Raw genomic sequence first — 12,350 nt, forward strand, 5'->3', positions numbered from 1 at the left:
CTTTATAAAGAAAAAAGGTTTAATTGACTCACAGTTCCATGTGGCTGGGGAGGCCTCAGGAAACTTAAAATCATGGTTGAAAGCATCTCTCCACCGGGCAGCAGGAGAGAGAATAAGTGCTGAGCGAAGGGGAAAGCCACTTATAAAACCATCAGATCTCGTGAGAAATTACTCACTATCACGAGAATGACATGGGGGAAACCGTACCATGGTTCAATTACCTCTGGATCTCTCCCACAACACGTGGGGATTATGGGAACTACAACTGAAGATGAGATTTGTGTGGGAACAACAGCCAAACCATATCAATCATCATGCACCCAAATACGTATGGTTGTTTGCTTAGTTTTATTTGCTGCAAATAATTTGGTGTTTTGGTCTGCTGGAAGCTTCTCTATTATTGTCTCTCCTCCCTAATTCATTCATATTCCCATTGAATTTGGGCCTCCTATGTGCACAATTATGAACCACAACCTGATACCACAACATTTGCTCCCTGATAATAATAAATATTTTTAATGTTCTAGTGAATAATTATTCCAAATCCAACTTTATGAACTCGGTTCTGATTCCAGAACTCTGTTCCGAGTTCTTGAGATTTGGATTTGGAATCACTATTTGTGAGAAGATTAATAATAATTTCTCATTTTAGCAAATTCAAAATTTCAAACAATAAAAATTATTTTAAAGAGTGATTTTGTTAAACGTAGTTTTGACATGAAATGGTTAAAATTATAATGGATATAGATGTCAGTAACAAAAGCAAACTCTGACTTGAAAATCAGTTTATTTTGACTAATCTGTATGGATTCATTTAATATATTAAATTATGTGCTGATTAATAGGATGGCATTAGTTCTACTATGTTAAACTCTTCAGACTAGACTTTTATATTTGATGCTCGCAGTTGTCTTTTCTTCATAATTTTACTTGTCAAAAAGTACTACTTATTTTGGGGTCTACTTAGAAAAGTAGTATTGCTTCTGAAGAGCGTAACATTTACTTAGAATATCCCAGATATGCAGTATCAATAGAATGTTTCTTTCATTTATCATGTTATTCAACTGCACATTTGTCATTTAGCATGAAGTCTTTGGCTTAGGGCATAAAAAATTAAGAATAAGGCTACAAAAAGGGAAGCTAAATAATCACTTAAAATAATATTTTATTATCACTCTGCTTATGGAGGCCCTGATATTAGGTGAACTATAACTATGAAAAAGGGGGAGGACACAGGATTACTGAAATGCATACAGGCTGTTGACTATTTGTGTAAGCTGATTATTTTTAAAGTTATCTTAGAGTATTATTTTAAATGTTGCATGCTTCAGTAATTGCCTAGTAGGTCCTAATTATTTCCAAGATATTTTCATTGATATTTTAAAAATAAATTTTAATAGATATTCAGAATGAGTTACTAGTTTTTGTGGCTCTTTATAAAGTAACTATAAAATGCAATCTCAGATATCAAAGGTTAATGCACTCTGACAAAGCTTAAATTGTAATTTTAATTTGCCCTTTCTCTCTGCATCTATTTTTAGGAACTGGGACTTGTCATTACTGGAACTCTTCCGGTCTTCAACATAACCGGCCAATTTGAAAATAAGACAAACTTAAAGGTTAAAAGTTAATTGATAAAATTAATAATAATAAATGACAAACTGTGACGTTGAAGCTCAACATGGATAAGATATTTCCATAAGAAAATACATGCAGTGTAATTGTCTTGTGAGGCCAGAGGTCAAAGGCAACAGCTGCCTATGCGATAACCACCTGGGAAAAAGGAAATGCAGGTCAAACTCTCTGTTGCCCTAGAGCCAAGATTCAACTTAACTCCACTTAAATATGACATGATGAGAACACAGAATCAGACTCTGGGAGTAATTATATGATAAATGGACAGTAGTATTGTGTGCACATTTTAAGAATCCATCTGAGATATTAATGGAGTTTAGAAAGAAAAATCCAAAGACCAAAAGCATGGCGATGTTTGTATCAGGCGTACATTGGTATATTAAATCATTCCTCCCCAGCTCCCAAACAATAGCTTTTTAAAAATTATCTTGTAACTTAAGGATCTGATTTAAATTAATATTTCTCTTTTTTTTCTATTTTTAGGATACAGGAAGAATAATTTCATAGAATGCTTAATTTTTATAGCACTGGTTTTTTGTCAATGCAGTAAAATGCCTATTTAAAAGTTCTAAAAATTATTTATCTTGTACTTACTGTTTATTTGTTAAATGCTTTTGATTTTAAATAGGATTGCATTCCAGTTTTTTAGCTTGATTCAGAAGGAATTTGAGATTTTGAAGTTAAGACTTTTTTAATACTAGAAACTGATTTTATAATGTAGGTGATATACTTGATTTGAGTGGATATTTATGTCCAATTTATGGTTTCATGAAGTCTGTTGCACTTAAGCATTGTTTGATCAGTTATTATATATCTCAGTTGAACTCCTTATTTTAATAAGGTGGCCATAGAAAACAGTTATTTCTCTTTGGGGGCCCATTACCATTCTTAACTATCTGCAGGTTCTAAATATTGTAACTCATAAAAGAGTAACTCTCACTTTCTCATACATGTTCACAGATCTCACTGTGAACTAAGAGATTGCTTCAGTTGGGAAGTTTTTGCTCAGACTAGGATCGGTTCATGGAAAAGAGCATAGTTGTTGATACAACTTTCTTACTCTGTCTGTACCTACACAAGGTTTAAATGTTTTTGTAATTACTAGATTTTATAATTTTTTGCTTATTACTTTATAATTTATATAATTCCATTTGAAACAATAATTTTGGACTCAAAATTTTAAAACAATTTCCATCTTTATGTCCCATAGAAGATTATGATAGCAGTTTGCCACAAGCCTCCTCTACTTGCACCTAAAACTATGATGCCTGTTGCTTGGTATATAGAAGTTATTAGCAGTGACTAGAAATAGTGTTTTGAGGATTTTATCACCAATATGGTCACATACTTTTAGGATAGTTACATACACAGGAACTATCTGCAGCAAAAATCCAATGTGTTCTTATTCTATATTGTATAATCTTTAAGCTGGACATTCTTGTGGTTTCTTAATTATAGTAAACCATAAAGTCAATCTAAACTCACATATATAGACACACAGCTATAAGGGCTGACCGTACAATAGCAGTGAAAATAAATATTAGAAGAAAAGTGTACAAGAAGTGTCAAACACTTTTATTTATCCTTTATATATTTTAGCCTCGATTATCTAGATTTTCTTTGCTAAGTTAAATGATAATGATGATAAAGTTGTGGGAAACAAAGCTGAGAATCCTTGTAAATTGACACTAAGAGTGCTTCACCCTATATATACATTTAAACTAATGTGGAATATAACCATAATGCAAGCAAAAGATGATCGTATGATAATTGTGTAAAAATATGTAAATTTTTGACATAAAATGCCATTTTTGCTCTCTTATTATAGAACCAGCTGATTCTTGGTGTGATGGGAGTAGATGTGTCTTTGGAAGATATTAAAAGATTGACACCACGTTTTACAGTAAGATGAAATTTGCTCTTTTGATACCCTTTCTAGTTTAGAGCTCTGTACTAACTTAGCTTGGCACTTAGGTAATACTCAAAAATTATGGGCAGTTATCTTAGCAAATGAACTAAATGGTTAAAAGCATCTCTAAAATAAAATGATTCCATGTTATCTTTCAACATTCTATACAATGTGTATTTAATACATTATGTATTTAAAAGAATATAGATTTCTAATTGTGACTCAGGCATATCCAAGCTTATTTTTTTTTCTTTTCCAGCTGTGCCCCAATGGGTATTACTTTGCAATCGATCCTAATGGTTATGTTTTATTACATCCAAATCTTCAGCCAAAGGTCAGTATATAATTTGTTTACAATGATTAGTGTTTTGTAGAATTAATGATTAATGTTCTTAATAGGATTGTTGTTTTAAAATTTACCGTATAACACTAAATATCAAAGTACAGTCTCTAATGCGTCTCTCTTCTTAGATGACAAGGACCACACATTATACTATATGAAAGTGTGAAAGCAGTTTTCATTTTCTGTTACCAATTTAGCTGCAGTTAATATTTTTATCTCAAAGACAGCCATTATCACCCACTGAGCCTCAATTTCATGCATCCCTCTTCTGACTTTGATTTTAAGGCTGTAAGATAAAAAGGATATTGCTTCAGACAGGAGTGTGAACCTGATAAATATTAGTAATGTTTATCTATGTCCAGGCCACATTTTCTATTGCCCTTCTCTTCTAATAATTAACTCTGCTTTCCATCTCCCACAATGGTTTTCCTTTTACTTTAGGACAGGCCCGTAAACAGATGTAAGAGATTGTATAAGTAAGATTCATGTGATGGGCTTCAGAAATGGGAAGTATTTATTAATCAGCAAGTTAATCTGAAAGAGATAAAATGCCATCGATGAACCATATTATCCTAATTTTTATGCCTATTTTCTCAAGATACAAGATATTTTCATAAATTACCTTGCACAACTCATTTTGCTCTTCACGAACTGCTTCACAGGGCATTAATAGCAAAATTTATTTAGACGTCTTATAATTGTAACTTTAGAAGCATCCTTTTAGTTATTGTTACACTTTGAAGATAATGTTGAAGATCCTTTAAACCATGCAGACTTATGCATACTACTTCTTTCTCCCGAGTCATGGATAGTTAATGTTAGTCATATATTAGAATATACCACAAGTGTGTGAACATACACACACAAAAACTTGTGTCATTTAAATATGGTTCAAATCCGTAAGAGAACTATTGATATTGAATGCAAAAATACATTAAATGTAATATATTAATTATATATTTTAATACATTAAATAATATTACATTTTATAACTAATGTCTATTTTAGTTTATCTGACTTTGGAACGTATTTCCATATCAAATTCATCACATAATTACTTGTAGCACATGTAGCTGTTGATCACCCTAGTTATGCTTAAATGTGTTGTTTTAATATAAATGTTGCATAAGTACTTTTTCATATTATTATTAAACTACCACAGCTCTTTAAAAGCATATCCTGTTAAATTCCTCTTAAAAGAGTAATTTATGTTTGGCTAATCATCCTATGATTTTGCTATAGCTTGAAAACTTTTTATATCTTAAAATTTTTTATAATTTTGAAGTATTATTGTTTGGGCTTTGTATATCCAGTGTATTTTCAATTAAATTCCCCTAACTAAAGTAATTCAAAAGGAATAAAAGTGTAATGTGGGCTGGGCGTGGCGGCTCATGCCTGTAATCCCAGCACTTTGGGAGGCCCAGGCGGGCAGATCACCTGAGGGCAGGAGTTGGAGACCAGCCTGGCCAACATGGTGAAACCCTGTCTCTACTAAAAATACAAAATTAGCCAGGCGTGGTGGCACATGCCTATAATCCCAGCTATTTGGGAGGCTGAGTCAGGGAGAATCTCTTGAACCTGGGAGGCGGAGGTTGCAGTGAGCCGAGACCACGCCATTGCACTCCAGCCTGGGCAACGAGAGCGAAACTCCATCTCAAAAAAAAAAAAAAAAAAAAATGTAATGTGATGAAGGGTGTGAAGGATCTCTACTTTTATGATTATAAACCTTAACCCTCACTCAAAGGAACTAACATATATCATAGACAGAAGAATAAGTACAATAATGCATATATGATGGATATATATATATATATATATATATATAAATCTACCATCTAAGGGCTGTAACAATTTAGGTGGTTTTCTTAGTGAAAGAGAAGTAATAATTTGAAGTTTTTTTCCTTTTCTACATTCTTCTACTAATAACCAATATTTATGTAGAAAATATTACTATTTGAATGACATTAACCTATATTTGGCTCGTATTTGAAATAATTCACTAAAATTTATAATATTACAGAGAAAACAAATTCTTTAGCAACTTCATTAAAACCCAATTGATATTTTTCTTCCATATTATAAATCAGCTTTGCATATCTTTATATTTGGATTTTATTAAAGCAAATATTAATATGTAACAGAAAGACATTTCCAAAAATACTATTTCAGAACACAATGAAAAATAAATTATTCTGAACATCAATTTATTCTTTATTTCTGAAATTCATGCTTATGAATTCTCATCATTAATTCAGTAAATATTATGATTTCCGTTTTGTGGCTAAAGGAGCACGCTATACAGATTGATACAAGACCTCATAAAAGGATGATACAGTATAAGATAATTGCTTTAGAAATCAACAAATACAAAGGAACATATGGTAACAGTATACTAACAAAATCTTAATTATTTTATCAGAAATTCATTAATACAAGTGAAGAAAAATAATGCTATATCTATAGCAGCCATTATTATTTAACAAGGTGAAAGTCTAATGTTATGCAAGTATTCCTTGATCAATGCCTTGTGTTTTCTTCCTGATATTGTAACCTTAATTAAAAATATTTCAGTGAAGGTTTTTTTGTAGAAGATGAATGTTCTTTAAAAGCACCCAGAATATCATAAAATAGCTATGGACTTTTCACATATTTAATTTTTTAAGGATTCATAACATATTTTCTCAATGTGTACTTTTACCAGCATGACCACATTTTGACGTATGTGGAATTATGTATTCTGCTTTATTCCAAAATGGATTTTAACTTTCTTCCGTTTTGTGTCATTGAAGTAGCCAGGTTAGGTCTACTTAATTAGATATCTCATTTTGTTCAATTCTAAGAAATATGTATTGTATAGGAAATTGTGCATAATCTATGTTTTAGAAGTTAATATTTAAAATAAATCTACACTGTTATGGTTACATTCTCTATTAGTTTCATAGATATAACATTTGGTATCACTTCAGAAAACAAAGGCACAAATATGAAACGTTAAAACTTTTTAATATCGTATAATTTTCTTAGTTCATTCAGGCTGCTATAACAAAATACTATAGACTGGGTGGCTTATAAACAGAATTTAGTAACTCACAGTTCTGAAGACTGGGAAGTTCAAGATGAAGGCTTGGACAGATTGGTGTTCTGTAAGGGCTTGCCTCCCTCTAGACAGCCATCTTCTCACTCTAACCTCACATGGAGGAGAAGGGGTGAGTTGTGTCTCTCTCTAGGGCCTCTTTTATAAGGGCACCAGTCCCATTCATGAGGGACCCACCAACCAGGACCTAATCACCTCCCAAAAGCCTTTGGATACCATCATCTCTGGAGATGAGGATTTCAACATATGAATTGAGGGATGGACATTAAAAATATTTATATTTGGGTCAATTTTTTGAGAAAATTGTTATTTCTCTCTCTCTCTCTCTCTTTTTTGTCAAATCGATGGAAAAGTAATCTGGGACAAACAACCATTTTTCCCACTTCCCAAATATGTCCTGTTCTAGAAAAAGAAAAATAATAGTCATTTTTCTTAAAAATGTAACAGTTTTTATTCATTGAAGATATTTTTACATTCTTATTTTATTGACTCATGAACTCCATACCTACCAAATATTTTGAATTCTATCATTTAGACCTTTTTGCAATCAAGGAAATATCTGATGAAAATTGATTATAGGATAGAACCCCTACCTATGTTGACATGTAGTATGATGAATTACCATTTTTCTGTTGCTTCAGCCTATTGGTGTAGGTATACCAACAATTAATTTAAGAAAAAGGAGACCCAATATCCAGGTAACTGTGAATGAAGGTAGCCTTAACAGTGCTTTCAAATTTGCTAAATCCAAGTTGAGATTAAGCTTCTGTTCTTAAAGCTTATAATTAAAGCTGCCTTTCCTGACATCAAGCTTCCAGAGCATGAAATGAGATGAGCATCATTTCTTAATAAGCTGGAGCAAAAATGTTATTAATGATGGTAGAGGGTGTGTATTGGCTAACCAAAGATTGCAAAGTCAATTATGGAATCAGGTTAATAATCAGAGAAATCATAACGAGATGGCTTCTAAAAATGAATTTGTTATTAAAATTGTAAAATTAATGTCAAATTCATGTGATCCTAACAATTTGCTTGTAAATTGACTTCTAAGCGGAAATGAAATACAATTCCTATGTGACAGTTTCCATAAGCCACAGATTTTAAGCCAATATTTCTAAAAAGTGTAATTTTGGGTTAGAAGTTAAAGAAATTTCCCTTAGCTAATTAAAAATGTACCAAAGTGCAAATAAGTAGTGCATTTTTATTACCTGGTAAACTCATTGTGAAAGCTTTTCCTTTTGGCAACAAAACTTCAGTTATCATATGTATGCAATATTTCTATATGCACAGTAAAACTATTAATAATCAATATAAAAGGATACTTCCTATAGCAAGAGAATTTCAGAATTTCAAAGCATGTTCAACATTATTTAAGATTGTGTAGGTAAGCCTACCATTTCTTTGAAAAAGTTGGTGACATTAAGGCTGGCCACGGTGGCTCATGCCTGTAATCCCAACACTTTGGGAGGCCGAGGAGGGCTGATCACAAGGTCAGGAGTTTGAGACCAGCCAGGCCAACATAGTGAAACCCTGCCTCTACTAAAAAAAAAAAAAAAAAAAAATTAGTTAGGCATGGTAGTACATGCCTGTAGTCCCAGCCACTCAAGAAGCTGAGGCAGGAGAATCGCTTGGACCCAGTAGGCGGAGGTTGCAGTGAGCCAAGATTGTGCCACTGCCTCCAGGCTGGGTGACAGAGCGAGACCCCGTCTCAAAAAAAAAAAAAAAAAAAAAGAGTAAATAAATAAGTTGGTGACATTAAAATGAAGAGGTAATGTGTTATTAAGAGATGGATAAGCTGTGAATTAGTAGAATTGAGTGCTAGTTTGGTTCTAAAAGCCAACACTGTTCTTGAGCACTCCACTAAATCCTGTAGTGTTTAATTTTCTTCATCTGAAAAGCAGGAGAATTGAACTAGTCACTAGTTTCCATTCTACACAGTATATTCACCTAGGAAATTAAATATATATATATATGTCAGTCCCCTGCCTCATCCTCTGAAAATTCTGATTTAATTTGGCAGTGATGGGACCAGGCCTCTACATAGTTTTTGTTTTGTTTTGTTTATTTATTTATTTTTTTTCTGAGATGGGTCTCACTCTGTCACTAGGCTGGAGTGCAGTGGCGCGATCTCGGCTTACTGCAACCTCTCCCTCCCGGGTTCATATGATTCTCCTGCCTCAGCCTCCCGAGTAGCTGGGATTACAGGTGCTGGCCACCATGCCCATCTAATTTTTGTATTTTTAGTAGAGACGGGGTTTCATTATGTTGGGCAGGATGGTCTTGATCTCCTGACCTCGTGATCCACCTGCCTTGGCCTCCCAAAGTGCTGGGATTACAGGTGTGAGCCAATGTGCCCGGCCTCTAAATAGTTTTTAAAGCTCCCCATGGAGTCCTAAAGTGCAGAGCCACTGCCCTAGTTGAGAAACTTTAGCTCCCTTCCAGTGCTAGAATTTTAGAACAAACTGAATTTCCTATTGTTGCATATGAAAGTCTTCATATCTTTTATAATTCCTATAAAGTTTAAAATTATGTTTATGCCTTTCTTGATATAGTAAATTGTTCTGTTACTGTCCTTGCATGTTTCTTTTTATGTATTATCTTATACTTTTGCAGTCATGTGCATTTTAGTGAATTTTTGTTTTTGCAGCAACCTCAAATATTGCATGTAACCCTTAACAATATAATTAAAAAATAAACAACCTGAAAATGGTTTGTTTTATTTTTGTTTTCATTCTAAGAAAACTCTAAATGGCAAACTAGCAACGACACAAGACTCCTCAATTTGAGGGATATTTTTGAACTAAGTAGCATTTGTAATACTATCTAGTAATTATTTCAATTTAAAATTTGTTAACATTGCATTCTTTCGTTTCCACAAATGGTGTGGTATTTATTTCCATTGATAAGCAAATTTTGCAAATGAGAAATACTAGGTATTTTAATATCAGACAAAAACAATGGGTGTGCAGAGACTATATTCCAGTTCTTCAGCCTCTCTTGGTGCTTTCTTATTGAAAGATTATGCTTTTGAATTTTGTAGTCACCATGCCCGTGGTGAATCTTTTAAAAAATGGTCAGCTAGATTGCTATATTAAAAGTACAAGTTATGCATTGAGATTTTTCTTTTATGATTTCATTTTCTTCTCTGTGTCTTTGTATGCTGGATTGGGACATGATCTTCATATTGCCAATTCTTCCTGATAATGCCTCCTCCATGCATGCTGTTTGGGTCTGGTCATGCTATGCATTATCCATTGCATGTAAGATAAATACTCTTATTTCTGTTTACTTTTTATTATTTTCATTATTTTGACTTTGTTTTGCAGTGAGTTTGTTAAAATTTTAATGCTGATATGATGGTGTTTGTGTGAAGACAATTTATTTCGTGGGACATTAAATGAGCAATTCTGAATAATATTGTAAACTTTAGAGTATCCTTTTGTTAGGGGTTTTCTAGGTTTCATTTTTTAAACAAAGAAATTAGAAGGATTTTCAACATTGGCTTTTATTTTATTCTTTTAAAATATGCTACATTTCAAATGAGTATTTCCTTTTCAGGCAGTAAGATGTCATCAGTATCTTACCAATAGTGGTCAGCATTTTCACCTTTGAAAAATTTAATACTTATTTTCAGTATTCTAGAATCTTCTGATTGTAGTGATAAAGTACTTAAACAGTGAATATTTTTTTCAATTAAAGTGCCAGACATGGCTATTTTTTAAAATTTGCCTTTAAGAATGTTCATTTATCAAAAACCATAGGAATCAAAAATTTTCATCTTTAGGTGGAATTACTCTTTGAAGGAAGGCATTTTTGTCAGTAAATACATGCCATGTATACTATGTCATTCAACATCTTGATAAGATATGCTTAATTTTAGTACATTTTTACTTATTGCAACTGCCTTGGGAAGTTTCTTCCTAAAACAGTGCTTAAAATGGTGATAATTTGAACATCTTTTGAAAGAGCCTGTGAGGCTTATATTATTAAAGTTTGAGTGACCTTTGCACTAATCCAGCATAGTTTGCGTTTGTTACCAGTATCTAGTTATCAGATTTAGGTAATATTTTAATAAAAATTAAAAATTCAATTTCTAAAATTTTGCAATTATGAAATTACATATACCTATTATGATTTTATTGGTCTAGTAAGCTTTGAAATTTTAGTATGACATGTTACATTACTTAGGAAGTTATAGAGGAATTGACTGTATTTTGTTTATCAAATAGTTCAATGAATCTTCATTTTGCAGTTGAGACATTAAAAGAATATCATATGAGGTAAATTTGCCAGACTTACAGTATCATTTTATATAATGATATGAATAAATAAGAATCTATCTTATTCCCCAGTGATCTTTCTTTATTATTATACACCAGCAAGAAGAAGCAATAGGAAATAGTATTCACTGAACCCAGGGGTTATTATCCTAGTAAGACTTTAATTATAATAGCTAATCTTAAAATCTTTATGACAACCACAAATTTTATCTTATACATTCTGATGTCATTTGAATTATTAAAATATAAAATTTCTTAGATTGAAATATATGAAGCAAACTTGCACCTTTTCTTTATATACTTTCAGAAGGAAGAACAGGTCCAATGGAATGTTTTACTTGGCAAGTGTAGACATAATTTTAAAACATTTTCTCATACACTATTTTTTTTTACAAATTTTAAAAGTATGCTTACATGTTGCCATTGTTTTATTACCAAATAAGTTATCCAAATGGCTATATTTTGCCCCTTTCCCATGCTAATTAATGAAAAGAAAGTTGTGAATGGTTCTTCAAAAGTAATGTGCCCAAAGAGCTTGTTAATATAAATGTAGTATCAAATACAGCACTCAAAATGACACTGTCTTCACTTGGTTATTAATTAAGATTTCCTGCATTTAAAGCTCAATCTCTAGGTTTTATATATAAGCTATATATATATAAAATATATATGAAAGAAGATACCTTTATACAATTATTGTATCCTAGGTAAGTAATTTTTGCACAATTTGGTAAATACCCATTAAATTGTTTTATACACAGCATCATTGTATAATGTTACATGTACCTAATTATTATTGTTTTCTGTGTAGAACCCCAAATCTCAGGAGCCAGTAACATTGGATTTCCTTGATGCAGAGTTAGAGAATGATATTAAAGTGGAGGTGAGTGGAATCAGTAAGACTAAACAATTCCTCAGGTCAGATGCTGGTATGCACTCATTCTACAAGTATCTGTTGAACGGCTACAATGTGTTAGCTTGTCTGTTTGATACTGTATACACAAAGATGAATGTTCTTTGTCATTAAAATTTTCTAGATCCTGGGTTTTCCTATCCAAAAGATCATATGAAAAGGAATAAATATTTAAG

General features: G+C 32.1%; 1 protein-coding gene across 8 annotated transcripts in view; it reads left to right on the top strand.

Moving 5' to 3' along the window:
* CACNA2D1 (calcium voltage-gated channel auxiliary subunit alpha2delta 1) overlaps positions 1 to 12,350 on the top strand; it is a 494,639-nt gene that overhangs the window by 431,775 nt on the left and 50,514 nt on the right. For 4 of the 8 annotated variants that reach the window (XM_055347564.2, XM_055347566.2, XM_055347568.2 and 1 more), the window contains 4 exons: positions 1,542 to 1,619; positions 3,464 to 3,538; positions 3,804 to 3,878; positions 12,073 to 12,144. In XM_055347564.2, the coding sequence (XP_055203539.1) occupies positions 1,542 to 1,619; positions 3,464 to 3,538; positions 3,804 to 3,878; positions 12,073 to 12,144 (300 nt within the window). The remainder of the gene's footprint in view (positions 1 to 1,541; positions 1,620 to 3,463; positions 3,539 to 3,803; positions 3,879 to 12,072; positions 12,145 to 12,350) is intronic. The other 4 variants (XM_055347565.2, XM_055347567.2, XM_055347569.2 and 1 more) reach the window with 1 other exon arrangement.

The sequence above is a fragment of the Gorilla gorilla genome, chromosome 6 (genome assembly GCF_029281585.2).
Source record: "Gorilla gorilla gorilla isolate KB3781 chromosome 6, NHGRI_mGorGor1-v2.1_pri, whole genome shotgun sequence".
Lineage (NCBI taxonomy): Eukaryota > Metazoa > Chordata > Mammalia > Primates > Hominidae > Gorilla > Gorilla gorilla.